Source organism: Crotalus tigris, unplaced genomic scaffold (assembly GCF_016545835.1).
Source record: "Crotalus tigris isolate CLP2741 ecotype Arizona unplaced genomic scaffold, ASM1654583v1 scf7180000019968.627227, whole genome shotgun sequence".
Lineage (NCBI taxonomy): Eukaryota > Metazoa > Chordata > Lepidosauria > Squamata > Viperidae > Crotalus > Crotalus tigris.
Window position 1 is genome coordinate 397,727 of NW_024097797.1, and position 27,281 is coordinate 425,007.

The following is a 27,281-nucleotide window of genomic DNA, read 5'->3' on the forward strand; positions in this document are numbered from 1 at the left end:
TTTCCTGCTTTCTAGCCTGAAACCTTAACCACGAGATCAAACTGGGTCTCAATATAAAGTATCGTTGTCATCATTTAGTTGTGTCCAGCCCTCAAGCCAATGAAGTATATTATACCTATATCTACAGTGCCTAATTCAGCTAGAAAAATTCATGTTCTTTTCTTTCTTGACAGCAGAACAAATACTGCGGTGGAATAAGTCCCTTTCCTGCTAGAATTAAAAAGAGGAATGTTATATTGTAAAGGTAGTCCTCAATTAATATCTACCCCGTTTAGTGACTGTTTGAAGTTAAGATGATATTGAAAAACTAACTTTATGACCTGTTCTCATACGTACAATCATGGGGTTGCTATCTGGACAGTTTAAAACTGGCAGGCATTAACAATTGTCACAGGATCCAATGATCACATGATTGCCATTTGTGCACGTCACAGCCAGCTTCCAACAAGCAGAGTCAACAAAGAAGCCAGAAGTAAAGACAAAATTCAGTCATGTGATGTCTCACTTAACAACCACAAATGACTCACTTAAGAATCTCACTGCTTAGTGGCTGAGTTGCTCATCCCAATTGTGATCATTAAGCAAATACCTATACAAAAACTTGGGAAAGTATAATAAACTGTAGAGCAGTGATGGTGAACCTTTTAGAGACCGAGTGCCCAAACTGCAACCCCAAACCCGCTTATGCATCGTTGGGTGTCGGGTGGGCATGGCTACGATGGTAACGGCAGACTGGGTGGGACTAAAAAGTTCAATCAATTCCAGCTTTGCAAGATCTTTTTTTTCCCACAAGAAGTTGAAACTGACTGATTGATTGAACCCTTTTTTTTTTTTGCACATGGCGGCAGAGGCCTAAATTGAAAAGGCCTAGGATTGGGGCGACAGTGCGCATGCCCACAGAGAGGGCTCTGAGTGCCGCCTCTGGCATCCGTGCCATAGGTTTGCCACTACTGCTCTAGAGCAACAACAACAAAAAGGGAAAATGTAATTTTTTTAACCTTTCCTTTTTCATGGCCTTTTTCATCTGAAAAGTTATTTCAGTTGATTTCTATTCTAGCTATGCTTTTAAAATGTAGACAAGGTATCCACCTATTTAGACAAGTGTTGACATCAACAGGTCATGAGAAACAGATCTTTCATAACAGTGCTTGCAACTATGTTAAGACTATATTCACACAATTTTTCTTCTTAATTCTCTTCTGTCTATTTCACCTAGCTCTATCTAGTGTATAAAAAAATCTGAGAAGCAGAACAGCATGATTAAGAAAATAAAGAACTTATCCAGAAGAATGAACATCACTATCTCACATAATTACCAAAAAGAACTCCATTTTAGTCAATAAACATGGTCCATTTTTCCTAACTACCAGAACCAAAATAAAGGAAATTTCAAATTTCCATTTGTACAATAGCATTTCCTTTCATGCAACAGATTTTAGAGGATGCCCACAGTGGAACCAATGGATGCTGTTAATGGACACATCATTGGAAATAATTTTATATGCCACACAGTAACATTATTATAGACAGTCAAACTGACAATACCTGACTGAGAAGATGCATTTTCATAATAGCTGTCCCTTGGAGGCACAGGTATTTGTACAATATCATGGATTGTCCTGTTTGTGAGAGAACTTTGATTCCTGTGTGAAACTGTATCAACAGCTGATGGCTGATGTTGATGTCCTTCTTCATGTTCAACACTTCCATTGAAGAATGTAACTGTTACAGTTATGGTAAATAAGGCAGGAATAAATTTTGACTATTCATGTATTCAGTTGATGGTGTCTCAGATCCAAAGATCTGAGGGCGCTTTTAACAAACAAATATGCATTTAGGCTTTCTGGGTCAGTTTAAAAGGAGCATATACAAAAGTTTGCTTGCATGTTAGACCTCTAATATCAACAAGCTGCCAAGGTTATTAAGGTGTCTTGGGTTCAGTGTATTTCACAAATTTTCTGCAAGAATTAAAGTAAGTAACTGCATGAAGTAGAATTCCCCAAGTTATATGGCAACAGAACTCAGTCAAAATATTTGCTTTTTCTATAAATCAAATTTAAGCAACCAACTAGTTTCAGTGATTTCAGAAGGTTCAAATCACCTGAATTCCAAGATTTTACTTCAATCAAATTGTATGCAGCATGCAGTACAAATAATTGCAAATGGGCATGAATCATTGCACTGCCAGATAGGTGCAGCAGAGACCTCTAGCTTGTTCACACAATAAAGTCTATAACCCTCTATTCTCACATCTGAAGACTTTTATTACATCAAACCACTGATTCATGTACCCTATGTGACTTTCCAGGTCAGCCAAAGATATGTCAGATATCAAAGGAAGAGCCTTGTTACCTGCAATGAACCTTATTACTCCTTATAAATTAGTACTGCAAACCTGTTCTAGGACGTTAGTAAATTAACAGGTGAATTTAAAGAGAAATACAGAATATAGATTCTGAGTAATTATGTTCAGAAGCCGACTTCATGTATCTAATATATTTCTAAACCTAATGCCTTTGCAAAGTAACTATGTAAATACATTTTCACATAATGACTTGCTGAAGAGTCAGTCACTATTTAAAAGTGTAAACTGCTGTCTAAATCAACTCTAAAATAATCGGAGTGAATTGAGGGGAAAAAAGGCAAAACTCAGTTCTTATTCACACCTTGTGTGGAAGGGTAACATCTTTTGTTTAGAAACTTGGATGAGAAAACAAATGCAGCTATTTTAAAGAGAAAGTTGGCTCTGTAATGGAAGTATTCATATTGTTACCTGGACGATGAAAAGGGTCTTTTTCCAGGGTATTTTCATTTTCATCAGAAATGGAAAATTCTGGATGTAACATGTCTGAAGTGTTGATTGCAGGGGATATTGTGTCTTCAATTTCCAGTTCAGGAAATGCACTCGCCAGTTGAGGCTGCTTTGAGTCTTCCTGCTTGAAGAAATCATCACTGGAGGACATAGCTGTTATGATGATGTTTTGAATCAATTCCATTACTATGTTTGCTGAATAACCATCCAGATTATCTTGTTAAAGTATACATGGCTTGCACTTTCATTTATGTGGGTTAGGCAGAGGAAGAGGAAAGTAGATAAAATTTTGGAAAGTATTGTTGAATTCACAGGTCCCAGAATCATCACCACAATTTTCAGAAATGGTTGATTTTCCAGAGATGCCCCAGACACCAGAAACAATAGTAGAAGGAATGTAACAGCAATAGAGGCAGAAAAAATGTGATAGCAGCTTGCACCCTTATCTGATCTATCAAATGTGTTTGATAGATGCAAAGGCTTTGTACCATCTGGATTCACAGTAGCATCTTAAGTCCAAGAACATGATCCTTTTCCTTCCTTTTCTTCTTTTATTTGGACATTTTCTTTCTTGAAATATTTTGGCCACTCACTTCAGAGACATAGTCCAGATTTACATTTTCAGCTCAAAGGCTTATTTTGGATGGCATTCATTGCCTGGATGAAGTTCAGACAATTAAGCTTATTGAGTTCTAAAGGTGCTGCTGTATAAATCCAAGGAAATTAAAGTAGAAATACTATGAAATACTGAAGCCACACTCCCAGATTTATCCTTTATTGTCAATTTATTAAATCATTTAGCAGAAAACATAATGCATTACACATTATGATTACTAAATCTAAGAGAAAAAGCTTTAGATAGTGAGAAAAAATTGTAATTGATAACTCAAAAGAGAAAGCCCACAAAAAGCCCCGTGCAGTAAGAGAGATCTTCCCATCTTCAAGAGAAGATGTCAATACTTTTAATAAGAAATAAAGCTGCAACTGTACAACAAGTTTAACAGCATACAAATGCAATCGATTTCTCTTGTTCTAATGTTGGCAAAAGTATGCCTTTAGATAAAGAGCATCTATTATTACCCAAGTATTTGTTTGCGAAATGGTTTAAACCAGTGCTTCCAAAACATTTTCCTTGATCATACAAAACAACTTATCAAAAGTCCTTTTTACGCAATGTAGGTAAAACACTCTAAGTCAATTTAAATTTTCCTGTTGTGATTGGGAAATGGATTTGTGGGTCGTTACCCAAAGAAAGTCCACTTCTGAATAATTTACCCAGGTTTAGGAAGCAGAGTTTAATGCACCAATTTGGCATTTCAGTAACTTTCACAAAGCTCTGGAGCCTGAAATAATGTTAAAGTGCCGAGACTCTGGCTTCACCAAAGCTGCATAATATTTACATCTTCAATATCATGATTTTGGTGGATAAAGCAAACACATTTGGAAAATGTCTCTATATGTTTGAGTCTATTTTCCTGTTTGAAGTAAGCACAATGTATTATCTGCATACTCCAGTTGAAAATAGCAATACTTCCAACTACTAACTACATTCTGAGTTTTGATATTGGAGAAAGAAATTCTACTTCAAACTAATATAAATGAAAAATATGTTCACTATCATGCTTAATTCCTCATACCGGTAGTGGTTGAATATTGTTCATCATGACCTAGAGGAACAATTCCAGGTAAGACATCCACTCTTGTGTCATTTGTTGAGTATCTGACTTCACTGTCCCTTCCAGAATGTACAGCAGGTAGCAATATACCATGGGTTGATTCTTCTTGTTTGACATCTCTGCTGGAGTTCACAGCTGTTGTGACAATGGTTCAATTGACAATGGGTTGAATATTTGGAATCCCATCATCAACTAGCACTTGGGCTTAAGCTATTTTAGAAAATAATGTAACTGTACATGTTAAGACACAAGTTTTAAAAAGTACAGATCATATATGTACTTTCATGTACTTGACAAATGTGCATACATGAGTCCCCAAGCATGACGGTCTCATCAGAAATGCACCATTGTACAGACAGATGAAATAATCAGACGTAAAAGAACAAGCAATATCTTCTTCCTAAGTTGAAAGCATTCACTGTGGGTAGTTTGTAGTCTGATGCCTTAACCACTACATCAAACTGGTTCTACATTAAAGGAAGTTAGGTTTGAGTCAACAACCCCAAGCATGTAAGTGTAACACTAACATTAAAAAAAGCTTCTGAACCTTGAATAGTTTCATGGTCCACAACATCTATACAGGTAAAGATTTTTTTGGGCCTGGAACTACGTAAGAGGAAAATTTTCATCTGGCAAATAGTTACTATAGGAACAGAATCAGTCATGTTGTGAAATGGAGAATAAAAAGAATAAAAGGTAACACCTTTTCAATATGTTCTCATATTTTAACTTCTCCATATAATGCTAATGTGCAATAATAATAATAGTAATAATAGTAACAGTAGTAGTAACAGTAGTAGTAGTAGTAGTAGTAGTAGTAGTAGTAGTAGTAAAGTTGCAAGGGACCTTGGAGGTCATCAAGTCCAACCCCCTGCTCAGGCAGGTAACCATGTAGTTCCATCACCAATGCCATCTGCTCCCCAACAGTAGCATAAATATAACAAAATAAATTAAAGTAGAAAAAGATAGCAATTAACAAGAAAGAAATTTATTCAGATTTATGCGTAGAGAACTTTGCAGCACGATAATAACCACCACCAAAACCAAAGCTAAACTTGTCAAAGAACATAGATGTTTACCCATTTGACATTTAATTTTGGATTTGCCAAGTGAAAGCATAAAACAGACATCAATGGAAAGCAGATAAGGCAGCTCAGAATTTGGCCCCTTCCCATTCCATTTCCAGCATTAGCCAAGACAGACATTTTCCAATGCAAAAGCCACTGCCAGCGATACAAAATAGTCCATGCAGAGAAATACAGAGCAAAATCATCTGCAGTTGAAATTGCAATTTTGCTATTATTTACTACTATCTCAGAAAAAATATTATTTTGTAGATCAATACAAATACTATACTATTGAACATCTAAGCCTACATATAAATGGCATTTTGCTTCTTTATAATGGCTTAATTATTTTCTATAATACAATGCACGATAGGGATTAATTCTTACTGGTATTTGATGACTGAAGTTCCTTATCACCACTGTTGTCCCACTCAAGAACTGTTTCAGGATTTTTTTGCCCAGACCCTTCTTCGTCATCATCACCACCACCATCATCATCATCTTCAAAACTCTGATCTATTGATTTATTGATGTAAACTTATGGTAAGATTTTTATATTTTCATCCAGCTATTCATTTCTCTGTTGCCTATATCATTAATATGCTGTTGCTTCACTGATTGGAATAGTCAATAAGATATGAAGAATGAGTTATCTAATTTCAGTTCCATTGTGCTCTCTCTCTCTCTCTCTCTCTCTCTCTCTCTCTCTCTCTCTCTCTCTCTCTCTCTCTGTATTTCTCTCTCTCTCTCTGTGTGTGTATGTGTGTGAATTCAAAACAACAACAACAAACAAGTTCACTTTAAATGAATGATAGAATCTGGATTGTGCCCTCTGATTGTGATTTAAGGAAGGCAAAACAGGTTGTGCTAGTAAACACATACAGAATCATTTTTACTTCAGCAACTGCAACATTTCAATGAAATATGAGGTACTTAAGAAACTGTTTCAAATCACAAATGTAATCTAATTCTAACTCTTAAAAGGATCTCCCCCATAAAATTGGGGGGGGGGAGAGATTTCTTTGGAAGAACATAAGTGGAATCCGAATATGAATTTATTTGGAAAGCAGGGAATGGAATGGAATGGAATGGAATGGAAGCATTGTGTTCTCACATAAAGCTAATTAATATAGAAATAATAGCACAATAGGAACTATATTACATTCTGAGCTGACTCAAGAAACCATTCAGCGAATGCACATCTCCCAGGTTCACTGGGCTTGCTAAAGTTATGCAAAATCATAGAGCAAGGAATAAAATCTACGTATAGGCAAAGAACAAAAATTTCCTGCAACAAATCCAATCGGAAATGTACTAGCAAGTTATTAAAAAGCTGTGATCATCTTAAATGCATTAATATGATAATGTAGAATATATTTTTATTCCAAATAATTAGAGGTGATTTAATTGAATTTTCTGAATAAATTTGAATGAAACTGAACAGAATAACTTTTTTACTCTTAAATTACAATATTGAGATAATAAACTAAAAGAGTAATAAACTTAGTAATCAAAGACTCCTTCTGGTACTATTATGAAAGTTAATATTATGTACATCTTTTAAGATAACATAGTTGTCCTAAAGCTTATGCTACAAATCCCTAAATCAGTACTGAATCAAAGATACAAAAGGAGTCAACCAACAGTCAACTGAATTGACATGTTAACTGTGGAAATGCTGTCATTGATATCTGGTTGGAAAACAGGTAAATGAGTTTGCAGTATTTTTATTAAGTAAACTAACAATTCCTGATTAAGTTGCAGAAAAGAATGTTAAAGTCTTTGCAGTTCATTTACATACACACACACATGCCAGAGCAAAGTTACATTAAGTTATGGAAAGATCAGAAAGTTGATGCTCATTATAATATAAACTAAAAATTTTCTTCCTCAAAACTAATATAAATTGGGAAATGGTCAAGTGTAAGTTCTTTCCTCTCTATTTATATTCTGGTGTCTATATTTATTCTTACACTTCATTTCAATGAGTATCCATGTTGTGTATCAGTTATGAACGATATAACTTAAGAGATGCAACTGTAATTTGGTTTTCTGGGTACATGTTTCAAGGAGAAATAGGACAATATGAAAAGCAAACACTGTTCACCTTTGGCATCCTGCTCATGTATTTTGCAACCAGGTATTCATATCAAAGTATCAATACGCTTACTGCAGCCAGCTTTCTCTTGCTAAAGCCCCATGTTGCCTTTTAAATACATATTTCAATTCTTTTCTGGTAGATAGGTATTTATAACATGGGCAGCATACAAAAAGTCAACTATAAATACAACCCCCACCCCCCACCCCCCCAAATCCCCCACAATATACTGAAAGTCAGCTAAAGTCATAAAATGGCAACCAGCTGTTTCTAAAAAAAGTTTATATCAGGGGATAAGTATGTACAAACTGTTCTCTCTGTGAAGATAGAATATTTCAGAGAAACACACATTTCTTCCTCCTGATAATGCTGATCCAGCTAATCTGGGCATAGCCTGGTAGTTTTTCCAAAACGAATCTTGCTAAAAAGGGTCTGATCCTACTGAATCATATCCAGAGCATGACAATCATTTCATATTCTAGAAAGTATATGTCCAGAAAACTGCAGATTCATACTAAGACTGGATGGATTGATGTGATTGTGATCCAGAGGGAGAATAACACATTCCACAACCATTTATTGATAGCACAGTAGGTATTCAGCTGATAAAATGTGGAGGAAAACTTCCCAAATGAATGGAGAAGCACAATGCAGGACTTTAGAAATATTTTGTTTTTCCTCCAATTATACAGCACAGTTTAAATCCAGTAAGGAACCAGCTCATATGACATTTCTTTGTCATGTCAAGTTTTTTTTTTCTTTAAATTGTAACTCTTATAGAAATGGGCTGCACTGAATAGTTATAATTTACAATGCACTCAGATAAACAATATTGGTGTAGGATCTGAGGATATGAGCTTTTGACTTACAGGTTAAAAAGAAAATGTTTGCAGGGTCTTATCTGCGTGTAAATTATATGACACATTTTATTTTTAAACGTAAACTGAAAGGAAGATTTAGATTGGTCTAAAATAGGGGTAGAGGACAGGAAGACCTGGAGGAATGTTGTCCATGGGGTCGCGATGGGTCGGACACGACTTCGCAATTAACAACAACAAAAATAGGGGTAGGCAACCTTGGCTCTTTTATGACTTGTGGACTTCAACTCCCAGAATTCCTGAGCCAGCATGGCTGGCTCAGGAATTCTGGGAGTTGAAGTCCACGAGTCATAAAAGAGCCAAGGCTGCCTACCCCTGGTCTAAAACAATTAACTGTTTAGAAATTGAGTCTGTTTATTAACAAGCAATGCCCCGCACTATAATTTTAGTTGAAGCAATATGTCTTTCCATATTTTATATGCAAGAGATATGCCCATTAGCTTTTGTACATGTCAGCACATAGATTAATTCCTAAAATAGCATGCCCTTAAACCATACTTAAAGTAGTACACTCTTAAAGGAACAGTTTCATTTAGGTCCAAACAACAGACTTCTATATGACATAGCTGGTTACTTGGCTACTGGTATTACCGTTCATGTTTCTAATGCACCAATATCAGAACTATTCAAGCAGCACTCATGAAGAATATATGCCATATTTTTTCCCCAGGAAAACCAAATTTTTGGCCAGACATTTTGAAAAAAAGCAAGAAACTATGACTGACTAAAATGTTTCAAAAGTTTACCCTCGCTGGAGGTTGTATTCTGCATTCCTTTAGGTTCTTCAGGTGGCCACCATAATGGAAAATCTTCAGTGATTTGCTGATCTTGACTAGAATTTCCATGATGCTTTCCATGATTTGAATTTTCTTCAGCTGTAATGATGGCAGAATAACTATAGTGTTGAATATGTGTTGCATCTTCGATCAATAGAATGTCCTCATAGAAGATGATAAAGGGCTACTTCCTGTGGTCCTTAAACAACATTGCTGTTGTTGATTTTCAAATAATATACTCATACATATTTTATTTTGGGAGTATCCTAAGGCAAGATGGATTACACACTAACAATACAAGCATTTATGAACCCAAAATAAAGACTTGGGGGTCGGAGAGGGAATCCAAGTAATAAACATAGTAAGTTGAACTGTGTTATCTTTAAATCCAGATGTTTTGCTTCTCAAACAAGTCTAATTTCATCATGGTTATATTAAAGGATGATACGAATTTGCATTTCTATTGTCAACTCAGAAATAAAATGGGATAGCCAGCATTCTTGAATTGAAGCTTCATAATTTTGATAACGGAATTTTCAAACAGGAAGCTAGTTCAAGGATCACATTTCCACAGTTATTTTTGTTCAAATGCCAAGTCTTAGTCTTTCCTTGTGGCAATGCAAAGATAGAGAAGAGCATAATAATTTCCACCACTGTAAAGTATAGAGATGTAAATCTAATGGAGATCATTTTCAATGATAAAAAAGAAAGCAACAACAATACAAAGAACAGAAGCCCTTGAAGAGATGAAGATATCAGGAAGAAGAGGAAGAACCCACTGAAGGAAATATAGCAACTTTCTATTTTAGCACAATGGGAAGAGTGGAAGTGATGATGGTTAAGAAATGTATGTTGGAATTCCATCACATATTTTCCCTTCACAGACACAAGTGATAGCATGTTCTTTTATACAGTCTAAGAATGGAAACTCTTAATTTTCAGTTTTGAGTTTCTAAACAAAATCAGGAATGAAACTTATTTGGCATAGGGATATTTTTCTGGTTTATCTATTCAATGTAATCTTCATTATCTGCCAGTCAATCCCATAATCTGAAGTTCATACAATCGTAATTGTATCAAGTTATTTTAGAACTTTAATTTTCCTCTGTTCAATATATAACATACACGTAATTCTATTTACATGGGAGTATCAAAGCTAAAGTTCAAGTCTATTCACTCTCTTAAAAGCCACATAAATGTAGCAGTATTAATATAAGCAAAGTTCCTTCCCCAAACCAAAGTTTCTTATGTAAAATACTTCATGTGATGCAATCCTATTTTTCATGAATATACATTCTGTGCACCAACAATAGAATATTCAGTGCAATTATAATTTATAGCTAACAAAAAGTCAATTGCAAAATAGCAATCTTAAACCTGGGAAATTCCATCATATCACCCATGCATTCACCCAAATGCAGAAAAACACATACAAGCTATTGAGATATGCTTTTGACAGAATGAATCATGTGAGAGGGAGGAAGGAACCCAGAATATAACATTGCAACCAACACAGATCAATAGGATTACATTAATCCTTGATCTAGGCATAGAGCAGAAGAGTACAGAAAAAAACATTCCCATTTGCCACCACCACCTGCAATGTTTGGAAGAATTTGAAATAATAAATATTTGTCAATTCTATTTTAATGTTTTTTACTATACAACATAGACCGCCACAGAGACAAAGTTATAGGTTTTAAATAACATAGCTGCAAAATTTAACATGTAAAATTGCTTAAATTATTCCTAGGTATTTGAGAACTCAGCTTTTCCATGAATTCGAGGAATGGGTCCAGATTTTTAAAAACACGCTAGTTTAAATGGCTTTATTGGCCAGAATTTTGAGACCTGTTTCCAGCTTACCTTTTCATGAACTGATGAAAATTGGCTTCTAAGTTTGCCAACTTTCACCAGAAAGAAGTTTATGCTTCTAATCTCTGACAATTCTTGAAACAAACAGCTGCATTCAAAGTAAGCATTGCCAAAAGCAAATTCTGAAAATTTGCAATTGTAGGTAAATATCTGAAGTAATAACAAAGGTTTTCATTATAACTGCAGGATCTCTGAAAAAAATGAAGGCTGTTGCATAAATTAAACCATCTTGCTCTATAGAAAAGAACATATATACTGCTAAATATGTTTCAAAATAGAAAAAAAGATGCACTTATGAATAATTAGAAACAAATATATTGGACAGAGTGGCCATTATTTTGGAAGGAAAAAACATACATGAAAAGTTTTTCTAATGGATAGATCTCCACTAGATAGTCTCATGCCTATTTGTACGTTTTTAAACATCAGGAGTTGAAAATAATCATTAGGAAGTTGGAGATTATTGATCAATCAGTTTTATGAAGACAATAAAAAGAAGTTTATATTAATGTCACCTTGAGAATATCTTCTATTAGTTAGTCTGTTGTATAACGTAACTTCTAAATCTAAAATTACTACTGAGAAAACAGAAACTGTTGCAATATGTTAATAGTTAGCATGTATGTAAGAAGACAAACAAGAAGGAAATGATCCATTAGATTAGAACAATTCATATAAAACTGTTATTTGGATTAACATGAAATTCTCTTTGGCTTCACTTCTGAGAATCCGAATATATTAGCAGAAAAATAGAAAAGAAGCCAGTATATATGAAGAAAGGCAAGGTGAAAGCAATTGCAAGATGAAATGCCATCACAAAGCTGGAGGACAAAATCTCAAACGGAAGTTCTTCCTCTAGATATTAAATATTATCATAACACAGTAAACACTTTCTTTGCTTTATATACAGGCAGTGGTGGGATTCAAATACCTGAACAATCAGTTCTATTATGTGATGCAGGCCTGGGCCTCCGATGCCTAGAACGGACTTCTGGTGGGCCGTTCTAGTCCTGGGAGGCCTCCGATGCCTAGAACAGACTTCTGGAAGTGGCATCAAAGCACTTCCGGTGGGCCGTTCTAGGCCTCCTCCAGGCCTCCGATGCCTAGAACGGACTTCCAGAAGTAGTATCCATGCACTTTGGTGGGCCGTTCTAGGCCTGGGAGGCCTCCGAGGCCTAGATTGGACTTCCAGAAGCCAGCCAGTTCTCCGAATTCAGGTAAATTTAGTTACCGTTCTCCTGAACCGATGCGAACCGGCTCAATCCCACCACTGTATACAGATCAAATAACCATCCCTGGGTGTTTTTAATGAGCATTTTGGCTGGAGGATCCACAATGACATATCTTTCCTATATAATTGTTAGAAATGGTAAGAAAAAAAAACCAATTACTTCTTCCAAGAAGATTTACAAAAAAGACATGTCTAGACATTTATATCAGGCCAAGCCCCAAAGACAATAAATCCAGTTGAGTCCAATCTTGTATTGCTTACACCTAACGGATAGAATCTTGCCTACTGACACTCTAACCTTCTATACTAATAATATACACTGACAGATTCTGCATATCTACAGTGCGGCTACCCTAAGACTCCTCACCTTTTCTGGGACCACATTTTCTTAAATTGGACTTCTCTCTGGAATGTACTGCTTCCTCCCTGGGAAAGCTCTGTGCTGCCAAGACTCCCTTCTACTGCTTCTGCAGGTGCACATTCCATCAAAGTTTAACAGGTATTGGGGGGGGGGTGGATATTCTTAATGAATGCCAGAGATTTTAATTTTAGTCACAGTCTGTAGAGACTCTATTAGAGAAATACATCATTCAGAAATATTTCATAGAACAAAACATGGGCACAAAAGGAGCCAACCATTAGCCCATATAAAATCATCTGATCAGCCTTTACCCATGAGACTCATCCTCCCTTTTTTGGAAAGCAAATACCTAATGGCTCTACAACAGAGATATCAAATATTATGAGGTCATTATTATAACATAGCATCTGTAGCAATTACACAATATAAAAACTGAACACACTGAACCTAAACGTTCTTGTCATATAACAGAATTTTCATTTCTTCTTATTCAAGGTACTCTTTACTTTAGAAGATACAAGAGCTTAAATGTATAATTAAATGTATAATTCTAATTATAGTGTGTGTGTGTATGTACACACATACATATACATACATACATATACAGACACACACACATATAAAACCAAGTTACAACAGATACTAGTCCAATTATCACACTTACTAGGATTCTGATCTTCAGAAGGATGGTGGTAATGGGGGTCTTCACTTCCATATACTGCTGTAAATGTTGTGATATCATCCTCTGTGTCATAAAATATGAATGAGCTGTACTCTTTTCACTTAGAAACCAACCAACAACACAATTTTCAATCATAAGTCTTACAACTGTGTTTTGTATTCATGATTTTGGGGGGACCAAATACTTGCTATTTTATGACATTTTCTCTTAGCATAAATGATATTTTAGTTATAAAAAGCTTGTACCATATGCTTTCTGTGGACTATCATGCATAACTATTGTATGTACAATTACCAATGTGTCATTCAATTAGATACAGTTTTCCTAACACTTGAAAGAAATTCTCATTTTCTTTTTCCAATGATAAATGCTGCATTCAAGTTTCAGGACTCCTAATGAAGCCAGGGCTGATCAGCAGGAATCCTACTGAAGCCATATTTTCTCTTAAGCCCTTCATTTTATATATCCTATAAGTCAGACAAGGCAGGCTAACAATAAAAGCTATAAAAATAAATAGGTAATACGCACAAGAACCTGAATTTGATAAATAGAAGTTTCTTTTTATACTGGGTTAGGTGATGACACAGGAACAGTCACATGGATAATGAAAAGGGTTTTTGGCTGTTTTATTGTGTTTTGCTTTGAGCTGGGATAGCTAGAAAAAATGTATTATATTATATGTACTGCACTGTACAGTAAACCCCAAATAGATTTATGGTGTCATGTTTTATGACTCTCCTTTAAAATTTGCCACTGATTAACTGTCTTGGTGGGGAGACCTCTGAATTAGCAAAAAAATGGGATCAAGGGGTCCCGCTAGGGAGCAACATATTGTCACTTTTTTTTTCAGTCCTGCTGTAACTTTAAACAGTTACTAAATGAGGACTATCTCTAATGAAGGACTACCTGTAACGAAGAACTTTCCCCAATCTATTTCAGCTCCCAGAAGCTTCAGTAATGCTGATGCTTGCTGAGTGATTCTGAGAACTGAAGTCCACTCATCTGGAGGCAAGACGTCTATGAACTTTCCAAGGCACTATTTAAATGTCATTCTTAGAAGGCTGATCAATGCAAATACCTGGTATGAAGTCACTGGGATCTGTAGTTCCTCTGCCAATTGCAGAACCACTGCCCACACTACTGTCATCTTCAGTAACTTGTGGCCTTTCGGTGACCTTCTTTCCTTCAACATACCGTGATCCATCAGCATTGAAAATTTCTGAATGAAAAAGGACATACAGTATTTAACACTACCCTGTTGATTAAAACTAGACAAGTGGTGCAGGAAATATATAATGCAACGTGAAAACTTATTAAATCCTTACTCAAACATAAACAATATGTGAATATATCGCTCAGTTTAGATTCTGGCTGAAAAATATGAACTTAAGTGGTAGAAAGCTTCAAGCGATTAAGTTTCCCTCTCTTCCTCTGATATGGTCAGAATCAGAACATGTCTTTTTCTGGGGTTCACTGTTACATATGACATTCTGGTTAAATCTACATAATTATTCATTTATAAGGTACTTCAAAAATATATGATTTGGTCCTAACTTGTTTCAATGAGCCATAATTTTGATTAAGAGTGAACAGTATTTCAGGAATCACAATTCTGCTTCAGAAACTTAGAGATGGTGGCTGCAGGAGCCAATCTATAAATGTGTCAACATGAAAATATACGATCGGTCCAATTTTCAGTCCATTTGGGAAAGGTCTGTAAGATTCTGCCAATTAAAAAGGATTTTTTTCTGCAACAGTATGTCTAAATTATTTTGACCATTATCATGAAATAATCCCTTAATAAATCAATATCTCTGTCATACAATGATTGTGCACTTTGTATGTGTATTTACAAGAAATACTTCTTTTCTATGAAAAGTGGAACATAATATATTTTGTGCATGTAACACACAAAATGACCTTCCCTACTAGAACTATGCCAACATAACACTGTACAAAATAACATGCCACAAGGCACTATATATTGAGGTCTCTGGAATGCTTCATTTTTGTGAAACTTGTAAAGAAAAGAAGTCAATTCAATTCCTTTTCAGCATCACTTGTTGAGTTTACAATCCTATCCTATGCAAAACACCCATAACTGCAACATCAAACTATCTGTGATAAATTCTCACTAAAGACTCCCAGAGAAAAATGTCTCGCAAGTTTCTTAATTTTGCAACTGATTTCTGCTTGTAAATTAGTCTAAATAGACTTTGTTATCACTTCAAGTCAGGCTAAGTCTCACCCAAGTTTTAGTGACATATTCCACACTCTTCATGCCCTTTAGTTTCACCAGAGGAAGGGTTTATATTTTAAAAAAATGAAATTCAATCCTTACCAACACTGCTGTTATTATCAGGCAAAGCTGAATATAACTTTTTCACTGGCTCACAAACCACATCTCTTGATTCTAAAAATGGAAGACAAAATAGGAAATAAAAAAATCAACAATAACTTTTGTAAAATGAAAAAAGAAAGTGGTGAAGGCCTCCGGGGCTACAAAATGTGGGAAGCACTATGTGTTTCCTGTCATTGTATGTATGTATGTATGTATGTATGTATGTATGTATGTACGTATGTACATATATACGTATGTATGTATGTAAGTATGTAAGTATGTAATGGATCCATAAAATTCATGTGGATTATGATTTAGTTGTTTCTTTCATTGCTCCAGTTGCTTAACTACATTGGATTTTTACTGTCAGAGACAATAATGACAGAACCATTATTCAAGACCTTTCCTAACTCCATATAAACAGTAAGTAAAGTTCATGTTTTGGAACAAAAGCAGCATATGGGAGATGAATCTGTGTTGTATCTGTCACTTACATCTCCATAGTCTTTCTTCTCTGCAGACTTCTGCTATTAAAAGTCTGCAGCAGGATTGACACAGCCCGTGAGAAAACAAGCCAGCTTCAGACACATGAGGAGTGCTGCAAACTTCAACAACATATTCTATTTTTACTTTCGTTTTTGCTTGCTGAAGGCCATAATACCAAGAGTGCTACAAAGTAACTATCAGACCACAATGTCTGATATCCAACAAATCCAACAAATGTTGTTGGATTTGTTCATTTTCATGGATCATGAGGTATGCTGACCAGGAGCAAATGGTTTCTTTGTACACACTGTTCTCTCCTATCTTTATTCTATTGTGTTTCTATGTCAAATACAAGATTTTCCCAGCAGTAGAAAATATGTGACCAACCCAAAACATACCTGACGAATTGAAGCAATATGCATCGTATCGGTCAGAAAAATTTGAGGAAAGTATATAAATTCCTGTGTTGTTCGCTGCACAAAGAAAATAAGGAGTATGCCTGGGAAGTACGATTTTGTCTTCTATATAACCATATCTAGAAAAAAGGGGAAAACATTATTAAATCAATGTGTGAAACTATATAGCCAAACCATCCCAAAGAAAAAGAAATGCAAGAAAGCAAAATGGCTGTCTGAGGAAGCTTTGCAAATAGCTGAGGAAAGAAGGGAAGCAAAAGGCAAGGGAGAAAGAGAAAGATACACCCAATTGAATGCATAATTCCAGAGAATAGCTAGAAGAGATAAGAATGAACAGTGCAAAGAAATAGAAGAAAACAATAGAATAGGGAGAACCAAAGATCTCTTCAAGAAAATTGGAGATATGAAGGGAATGTTTCATACAAAGATGGGCATGATAAAGGACCAAAATAGCAGGGACCTAATAGAGGCAGAAGAGATTAAGAAGACATGGCAAAATTACACAGAACTATACAAGAACGAACTTAGCGTCCTTGATAACCACGATGGGGTGGTCACTGACCTTGAGCCAGACATCCTAGAATGTGAAGTGAAATGGGCCTTAGGAAAACTGAGCAACAACAAAGCTAGTGGAGGTGACAGTATTCCAGCTGAGCTATTCGAAATCTTAAAAGACGATGCAGTAAAAGTGCTACACTCAATTTGCCAGCAAATTTGGAAAACTCAACAGTGGCCACAGGATTGGAAAAGGTTAGTTTACATTCCAATTCCAAAGAAAGGCAGTGCCAAAGAATGTTCAAATTATCGCATCATTGCACTCATTTCACATGCAAGCAAAGTTATGTTTAAAATCCTACAAGCTAGACTCCAGCAGTATGTGGATTGAGAACTTCCAGAAGTATAGGCAGAATTTCGAAGAGGCAGAGGAATTAGAGATCAAATTGCCAACATACGCTGGATCATGGAAAAAGCTAGGGAGTTCCAGAAAAACATCTATTTCTGCTTCATTGATTATGCTAAAGCCTTTGATTGTGCAGATCACAACAAATTGTGGCAAGTTCTTAAAGAGATGGGAGTACCAGACCATTTTATTTGTCTCTTGAAAAACCTATATGCAGGTCAAGAAGCAAGAGTGAGAACTGGACACAGAATCACTGATTGGTTCAAAATTGGGAAAGGAGTCCGTCAAGGCTGTATTCTGTCGCCCTGCCTATTTAACTTATATGCAGAGCACATCATGAGAAAGGCAGGGCTAGATGAATCAAAAGTTGGAATTAAGATTGTTGGGAGAAATATCAACAACCTAAGATATGCAGATGATACCCCTCTAATGGCAGAAAATGAAGAGGAACTAAAGAGCCTGTTGATGTGGGTGAAGGAGAGTGCAAAAGTTGACTTGAAACTCAACATTAAGAAAACCAAGATCATGGCATCAGGCCCTCTCAATTCCTGGCAAATAGATGGGGAAGAAATGGAGGTAGTGACAGATTTTATCTTCCTGGGTTCCAAGATCACCTCAGATGGAGACTGCAGCCAAGAAATTAAAAGATGCTTGCTCCTGGGGAAGAAAGCTATGGCAAATCTAGATAGCATACTAAAAAGCAGAGACATCACCCTGCCAACAAAAGTACGTATAGTCAAGGCCATGGTTTTCCCAGTTGCAATGTATGGCTGTGAAAGTTGGACCATAAGAAAGGCTGAGCGACAAAGAATTGAGGCCTTTGAACTATGGTGCTGGAGAAGACTCCTGTGAGTCCCCTGGACTGCAAGGCGATCAAACTGGTCAGTCCTAGAGGAGATCAACCCTGACTGCTCTTTAGAAGGCCAGATCCTGAAGTTGAAACTCAAGTACTTTGGCCACCTAATGAGAAGGAAGGATTCACTGGAGAAGATCCTAATGCTGGGAAAGATTGAGGGCAATAGAAGAAGGGGATGACAGAGAATGAGGTGGCTGGATGGAATCACTGAAGCAGTAGGTGTGAGCTTAAATGAACTCCAGAAGATGGTAGAGGACAGGAAGGCCTGGAGGAACATTATCCATGGGATCGCGATGGGTCAGACACGACTTTGCAACTAACAATATAGCCAACATTTGCATATCAACTATATGGTGCACAGCAGGGGTGTGTGGACCGGTACCGGGCCACAGCAAGTCAGCAATTGGGCCGCACAAACAAGCAAAGCCCCATCTCCAGTCCACAGAAAAACCTCTCCTGCGTAATTAGTCCCTAGTGCCCAAAACATTGGGGACCTCTGGTTCAAAACATTACAGAAACGTAGCAACATAAAATTATGACAGAGTATAACTCTCAGTGATACAGAAAATGGAAAATGCAAGGGGTGTTATTAATTAATATAGAACCAAATGTAATAATAATAAAAACAAAGCTTAAGGAAATGAAAGAGCATATTACATTCCCATGCTGTGGTCTAACTAATTTAAAAAGTGTCCTAAAGTATTCCACTTTAAGTAATTTGAAAGGTTAACAAGATTGGGACAAGTTTTACTCCTAGGGGATGGGTGTTTCACAACATAGAGGGCTCCTTCTCTTGGTTTCTATTTTCCCAGATCTTACAGAAATGAGGAATTACAAGTAATTCTCCCTGTGATGTTAACATTGGACAGGAATGCATGATATTGAGTTGTAAAGCTATAGGTTTCATTTGTATGGCTTTTGTATTTTAAATGATTTCACAGCTTAGTAGAATGCAAACAAGACAATGAAAAAGGATTAGATATAAAAAAGAATCTACAACCATTTTGTTCCACTGATCTTCCTTAAATTTAAGAAGTACAAATTAGTACTGAGCAAAGTATCTGCAAGAATGAAGTAGCCATCTTCAAAGCACTGAAACAGCTGCCCCTCTTGGAGGCATTCAAGGTTGCTTTGAGGCTTTTCCCAGATTATTTCTGCAAGCATAATAATAATCATCATCATAATTTAAATTAGATACGATTAATAGATAATAAATAAATAAATGCATCTAGTATACATGCATAGACATTTTGTTCAGGGTAAAGTCTCAATGGAAGTGCTGTTTGGGCATGCACATGCAAAGAACCTGGGAAAAGTTGAAGAAGCTACACCAAGTCTTCTAGAACACGGAAGCTGCCTTAAAAAAATGGAAAGGTACTTTGAAAGAAGCTTTGCAAAATGCTCCTTTTGTATCCTATTTATCAATCTAGCATAAATTACATAATTGTATGCATTATTTCCTTAGTATGCTATAGCCAAGGGAACCATATTGCTGTGATTATCTCTCTCTCTCTTTTTTTTTTTAAGCAACTTTGGAGAGAATTTCTAACCGAAATCCCAAAGAACCAGAGCAGTTTAGATAGTACTGGGTCATGAGATAAGTCAGGATAGCCAATAGTGGCCTTCACTCTAAGTGCCTGCTATTCTCAGGCTCATAACAATAGTCCTATATATATTGTTTCAACTCCTCCCACCACTCTGCATATTATAACCTTGGATTCCCAAAGGGTGTATCAGAGGCCCCCAACCTTTTGGGCACCAGGGACCGGTTCTGTGGAGAGTTTTCCACGGATCAGAAGGACCATGGTTTTGTGTACTGCCTGCATCTAGCAGATGGGGCTTCCCGGTTGCTGGTATGCCACAGCCCAGTGCAGTCCATGGACCGTATCCATATACCCCTAGGGTATATGATAAATTTTCCCACATATGGGTTAGGGAATAAATATTAAAGAGACCATTAGTCTTTTTGAAATTGGACTTTTTGTATTCATTATGTGAAGAAAAACATTCTGTTCATGCATTCAGGAAAGGATAAGTACACTCTTCAGCTATTAAATAATACACTATCGCTTATTATAGAAAGAGATATATTAGGCAGTTTATGAAGTTTTATCTCTTTCAGCTCTATGATTCCATGAATCCAGAATCCCTGTCTCTCCTGATGCAGGAGACAGAACCACATTCTAGTGTATCTGCTGAATGTGGAAAAACATCCCCCCCTCTAAACATTGTGATTTTGTAATAAAAATGCTAGTGTGCAACAACAATTTATCAATACAAGGCAAGTAAAAAGTGTACTAGCCTTCTTGTTATTCTCTATTGAATGTAAGTATCTATGGAACCTCATAAGTCAAGCAAAAATATTAATATTATATACAGTTAAATGCATGTATAATTAAGTAATAAGTTACGGTAATCTTTACAACCTCACATTAACATTTCCATACTAATAGTGGATTTTATTCACATTTTTTTCATATTCATCTTCTTTTCCATTTGTGTATTTTAAATATTACAAAGGCTATCCTAACAATATTTACATTCTCAATGAATTCTGGACACATGTAGAATCACAATGTATTGTTTTCTAATTTAAAAATGTTATGATGATCTACAGAACACTGCTCTTTCTATTTTTGTTACAGAATTAGGCAAAGAGTCATCATTGAAAAGGATGTTTTTTCATGCCCAGTGGAGCTAAATAACAACCAAGCGAGCAGCACATGCAAAAGCATTCTTCTAATATGGGCAGGTTGATACAGGTAAACTAATCTGATTCCAAAAGATAAAGGGCATTTATAATGAAAACAGATTTCAATTAAACTCGGAAATACAGTGCATACTGATGAAAAAACCAACATGTTTGTATGCTGGTAGAGGGGCAAAAGTTGTTAATGAATGCTCACGTGAAGAGATTCTTATACATTTGGCTACACACAGAAACACACACGAATACCTTCCTTCTCCCTTCTCAACAAACTCAAAGCAGCTGAGTTTCTAAGAAGAGTAAATCTCCTATCCCCAAGTTCTTCCTAATTTCCTAAAATTGCAACTTCAGGAAGTCATCAGGCAACAAATTATATACAGGTAGTCCTTGACTTACAACAGTTCATTTAGTGACCATTCAAAGTTACAACAGTACTGAAAAAAGTGACTTATGACCATTTTTACAGTTACGACCCTTGTAGCATACCCATGATCATGTGATCAATGGGGAAGCCAGATTCACTTAACAACCAGGTTACTAACTTATCAACGGCAGTGATTCATTTAACAACTGTGGTAAGAAAGGTCGTAAAATGGGGCAAAACTCGCTTAACAAATGTTTCACTTAACAACAGAAATTTGAGGCTCAATTGTGGTTGTACAAGTAGAAGCCCCATCAACAGGCTGCTCAACCTTTGTCTAGGCTTATGGACAGGGTGTTCTTTTTTTAATTTGGTGTGTTCAGGGTTGAGTTGAAGGTCAAGAGCTTTGTATATATATGCACCAAACCTAGGCCTTTATGCAAAGCCAGCATATATTGGCAACTTTTTAAAGCTTTGTTTTAAAAAAAATCAGAGACATGTATAGTACATCACAACAGAAACACCCATGTTACATCGGTTCATTATATCAAATCTTCACATGGCATGTACCATATACAAAAATTTTCTGAAAAGCTTTAGTATTGAAATACTAATTTCCCACTTACATTATGCTCCTGCAATCATTTAACCTTAACACTATTTTCTTAGCTCAAAAGAAAACAAGCTATATGTAGGAGGGAGCTTGTATATAAATGTGCATTGTGAGTTGGAAAACAGTGAATCGTTACCCAAGACTGAATAATCACATAACTAAGCATGCATTCAAAAATATTGGTTTTCTCTTTCTCCCACATTGTATATTATTTTGATTCCTTCTGAAAATGGAACAGTGATATAAGTCAGGCCAAAGGTCAAACATTGCTGGCAATGATTTTCTGACATACTGATCATAATGGACATACTGGTTTTAATTTTTTTCTGTGGAATTAAGTATTTTAGAATAACTGCATTAACAGCAACCTACAAATCAAACTACTTTTTATGTTAATGAGGGTAATTACCTTACATATCACTAGATTTGTATTTATTATTAATACTTTGAGAGTACTCTCATACAAGTCTGAACAATGCATGAAATTATAGCTTAAAAATTCAGAAGCAATAGCTCGGCAACTTTCCATCAGAACATGGGGTAGGAATATTTTCTACATTATATCATTTCTCTATCATCATTGTTAGAGAGATGAATGATTAGAAATGCTGACATAGCATATATCTTATGCTATAATTTAACTTCCAGCAATTGCCAAGCGCTAGTAATAAGCAATAGTCTTTACAGGGTTGACATTGCCAGACCAGTCTTCAACCTGCCCTCTGACACAGGTATCTATGCAGGTGGGCAGGAAGACACAGAAATATTTGCAAAGCTGGTGATGAAAGCTACTATAGCACAATGACTAATATTGTACTTAGCCACAGAAGCTGGGATGTTTCAGGCTCAAACCTTGACCTGGGTGGCCTTAAAAGAAACCACTATTCTCTTACCCTCCACAACTCAGTCACTGAGGTAATTATATTAATCTACTTTGCAGGTTTGCACTAATAATTACTTTAGTAATGGCTGTAAATGTGTTTTAAAAATGACGCTCTTCAGTTGGAAGTTTGTGCATATCTCACATTAGTGACAGGGTTGAGTGAAAGAAAGAGCTTGAGGTGTCTCATCATTTCATTTTTGTAAAAAAGAAAAACTAGTTAGACAACGCTGAAAAGACAAAAAAGACCAGCAGAAGGAAGAAAGAAAGAAAGAAATAACAAAGGCTTCCAAATCAGTCCTTAAGAGTATAATAATTACACAGAGCCATCTGACTGTTACTGCTAAGATTTTCCATATGTAAATCTTCCAAGAGAAATTGCAAGTGCATACAATAGTTAAAAATAGATAATACTTCAGGCTATGTTTAATTTAAAAAGTTAGGTCTCGACTCTGAACAGTCTGAAAAAGTAAGGTGGCCTGAAGTTGGTTATAATAATTAATTGTTAAAATCAATCCAAGAAGAGAAAGCACCAGGGAAAATTAGCAAAGATAAATATATTGCACATTTAAAGAGAAAAACTGAAAAAAATGTAAAGGGTAGGTAAGGGAAACAACACATGAAAAAAAAAATCTGTATCTATTCTTTGACAGTACATTTGTGTCCATTGTATATTTGGAAAGGTTTCCTACCTACAAGTTTCAAAACCGAGGGTGTAGGCTTTTTCCATTTGGTCCCAGGTTGGGATGGTACTATTAAGTGCTTCGCAAAGCTGAACAGCTTCTTCTCTCGTAAGGCTGTAGCGTTGATTCTTCTCTACATGGAAAACACCTGCATATCTACAACTTATATTCAAATCTGTTCATCGGGGGAAAAAAACAGAAAGAAAAAAGCATTGTCATGATAAAGATAGCAAAAAGCATTACAACAAATATTTTCACAATGGCTGATTTAGAACTATTGTTTGATAAAATTATTAATTTTTTTATTTTATTAATGTATGTATGTATATATGTATGTATGTATTTATTTATTTATTAGACTTATATACCGCTTTAAGTGCAAGCACTCTCTAAGCGGTGTACACCAGTAAGCAATGTATATATATTTACATTGCCCCCAACAATCTGGGTCCTCATTTTACCTACCCCGGAAGGATGGAAGGCTGAGTCAACCTTGAGCCGGTGAGATTTGAACCGTTGACCTGCTGAACACAGTCAGCTAAAGTGGCCTGCAGTACTGCACTCTAACTGCTGCGCCACCTCGGCTCTTATTTGAATAAACGAACAAACGAACGAATAAAATTATTAAATTATTAAATCCTTGAGGTAACCAGTTTTAACCAATTCCCTGTATCAAAAGAAAAGTAATTGCTCTGACCCGGCTTTTTTTTTTTTTTTTAACAATACAATGTAATTTATCTCTGCCACAAGGTGGATTGTAATGCACAAAGGTGTCTTAGAAATGATCTTTTGTGCCATAATAAAGATTTCCATATCTTCCACCAAGACTGTCAACCCATTTGACTTGTGATACTCTTTATACGGTATGTATCTTCTACTTAATTCCCATTAGCATAACATTCCATTGGTTGGAAATTACAGATTTCCATTTATTTTGCCTATGTATGAATTTTGAATTTTATACAGATTTTAGGCATAAACCAATCATAGTATGTGATAGAAATTGATTCCAGCAGTGACTCTATATATCACTGCTATATAATAAAATTACATCATGTCAAATATGTCATGTCACCCCCAAACCAACAGCATCAGCATGGGCTCCAACAAGTACACTCATAAGCTAGGACCTTCAAGTTTTTTCCTCCAATGTGAAATATGTCATTATCAACTAGCAATATCTCACACTAGAGATTCTACACAGAAGAAATACAACAAACTTTTCACAAAAGAATTAATAACACGTTTGACATCAGGAGTCAAAACAAGGACAAAGTCATATCAGAGTATTTCAATTTTCCTCAATACTCCATAGCAGAAAAACATCAGAAAACTATTGTGAGAAACTGTTGCACTTACATACATCAAAATGTTTCAGGCAATCTCAGATCTCAACAAGCAGTAGTTTTTTTTTTTAACATATTACAACTGTTTATTGGGAAGACCTCATGTGTAACCTGCGTCTGCATAGCCAACCTATTTTCCTCTCAATTTAATTCCTACATACAGCAAGTCCAGCATCTCTGCATTTGATGAAGTGACCTGTAGTGCATGCCTTATAACGAAATTTGTTAGTGGGAAAGGTGCTACCAAAATAATTTTTAATATGGCTCTCCTCCTGTAATAGTATGTTAGGTAGGTAAAACAACCAAGTAAAAATGGAAAAAACTAGGTTTAACTGTTTTAATGCATGCTGCCATCTAAGGAAGGGAGAAGATCAACTAAGTATTTGATTATTGACTTTAAAAATACTTTTCTGCTTAACTGAAACAAAAGAAAGTTACTCCCAGGAGGAAAAACAAAACAAAACAAAACAACCTTGTGCCATTAAACACAGTTGGAACCACACGTAACAGCAAAAGTATTCATAACACAGAAACATGGAATACTACTAATATGCATATTTATGTCACTAAACAAAGGTATGGTTATTTTAAAAACATACTACCTAAAAGACCGCTCCACTCATTATAAGTCATTATTATTATTATTCAATTTTACCTATTCCAAATAACTCTGGGTGGCTTACAACATCCAAATGTACAGTTAAAACCTGACAACCTTGACTAAAGAAATCCATAAAAAACAAACAAAAAAAACTATGCATCCCAGGCATGGAAACAGATCCAGGCCTTAAGGGCCTTCTGGAATCCCAGGTAAGTGGACACAATTTGTATCTCTGGGCAGATTTTGTTCCAGAGGGTGGGGCATTGACAGAGAAAGAACACTTCCCACAAGATCTAGTCTTTTTTAGTTGACTACATAACATATGGAAGTAATTACTACCCAATCTTTTCAAAATACTTTCCATGACTTTTTTTACTCCCTCAGATGTGGGCATTTCAATTGCTAAGTGTGACAAAAAGGTAGAACTTTTGAAATGAATCATTATATACATAATCAGTGGATTTCTTTCTTTCAGTGAGTTTTACTTGCTTTTAGACCCAAATAAATTATTACTTCAGTTCCATAATATTTCTCTTTGAGACACAGCAAGCCACTGTACTAAGCAAAAAGCTGTGGTGCCTAAAGCCGAGGCACATGTAATCTGAAGTAATCCCAAAATAGCTGATTTGCACAGTCACAAAAATATGAAGTGGAATTAGGTTTTAATCTGGCAAGCATTGTTATTTGTTTCTGACATAGTTAATGAATTTTAAGATATTTATTGTAATTTGCTTATTTATTTGATTTTACTGTTAGCTACCATGAACATCCTTTTAATAGGTCAGATATAAATACATGGATTTTAGGTATTGCCAACAAATGATGAGGAACTCTATGTAGCTGAATGAGTAACTGGCAAAGGTGGAACAAGGCATTCAATCTATTCCTATGCTAAAAGAAAAACAAACATTTGTCCCACATAACTATTATAATGGCCTGGTGGAAAAAGACTAATTACTCCAACCCTTCTGTACAAACTACTATGTAAAAAGATTTTCTAAAAAAGCAAACAAAAAAAGTCTGACCTTTACTGAGTTACAAGACATTTGCATACTGTCCTTTAAAGATAAATTTCCCTGTCTCTGTAGTAACAAGAACATGCTTAGCAGACTAGTATTTTTGTGTACTTTGCTATGGAATTTGTCACTAATCATTGCTGTAGGGTTAGATATAAATTGATCATTCTTTTCAAATTAATATTCCACATTCTTTCATTTTGAAAACTGTTGTTTTCATTGGGAATAAGCCCAAAACAAGATTGCTTGTTTAGCACCCAAATGATGGAGGCTCTCTGGCTTATTAAGCTGTTCCATTAACAGTAAAAGTAATTAAACCCTAACAAATTTGGCTTATTAGCCTGACATCCAACCAGATCACTCTGTGAAACAAAGAGAAGAGAGATACAGCATGTGATAAAATAATTAAAAATCTTATTGCCAGTTTCTTTTTCAGGTCTTTCATGAAATTAGTTCTTTTCCATAATATTGGTTCTTTAATATAGGTACATAAAAATTTCAAAGATCATCAGCTAAATACATTTTTAATGATCTGTATTTCAACCTTTTTTAAGATCTGTATTTCTACCTATTATTTCCATAAAATGACAATTGTTGTTACTATAGGGAAAATATATT

At 35.6% G+C, this 27,281-nt stretch overlaps 1 protein-coding gene across 10 annotated transcripts in view; it reads right to left on the minus strand.

Moving 5' to 3' along the window:
* The window catches only part of CD44 (CD44 molecule (Indian blood group)), a 96,841-nt gene that overhangs the window by 14,382 nt on the left and 55,178 nt on the right, over positions 1 to 27,281 (minus strand). For 8 of the 10 annotated variants that reach the window (XM_039365152.1, XM_039365155.1, XM_039365151.1 and 5 more), the window contains 10 exons: positions 23,710 to 23,875; positions 16,682 to 16,818; positions 15,798 to 15,869; positions 14,535 to 14,675; positions 13,439 to 13,519; positions 9,278 to 9,406; positions 5,943 to 6,071; positions 4,450 to 4,623; positions 2,774 to 2,965; positions 1,546 to 1,722 (listed from right to left, as the gene is read on the minus strand). In XM_039365152.1, coding sequence (XP_039221086.1) covers positions 1,546 to 1,722; positions 2,774 to 2,965; positions 4,450 to 4,623; positions 5,943 to 6,071; positions 9,278 to 9,406; positions 13,439 to 13,519; positions 14,535 to 14,675; positions 15,798 to 15,869; positions 16,682 to 16,818; positions 23,710 to 23,875 — 1,398 coding nt within the window. The remainder of the gene's footprint in view (positions 1 to 1,545; positions 1,723 to 2,773; positions 2,966 to 4,449; positions 4,624 to 5,942; positions 6,072 to 9,277; positions 9,407 to 13,438; positions 13,520 to 14,534; positions 14,676 to 15,797; positions 15,870 to 16,681; positions 16,819 to 23,709; positions 23,876 to 27,281) is intronic. The other 2 variants (XM_039365158.1, XM_039365159.1) reach the window with 2 other exon arrangements.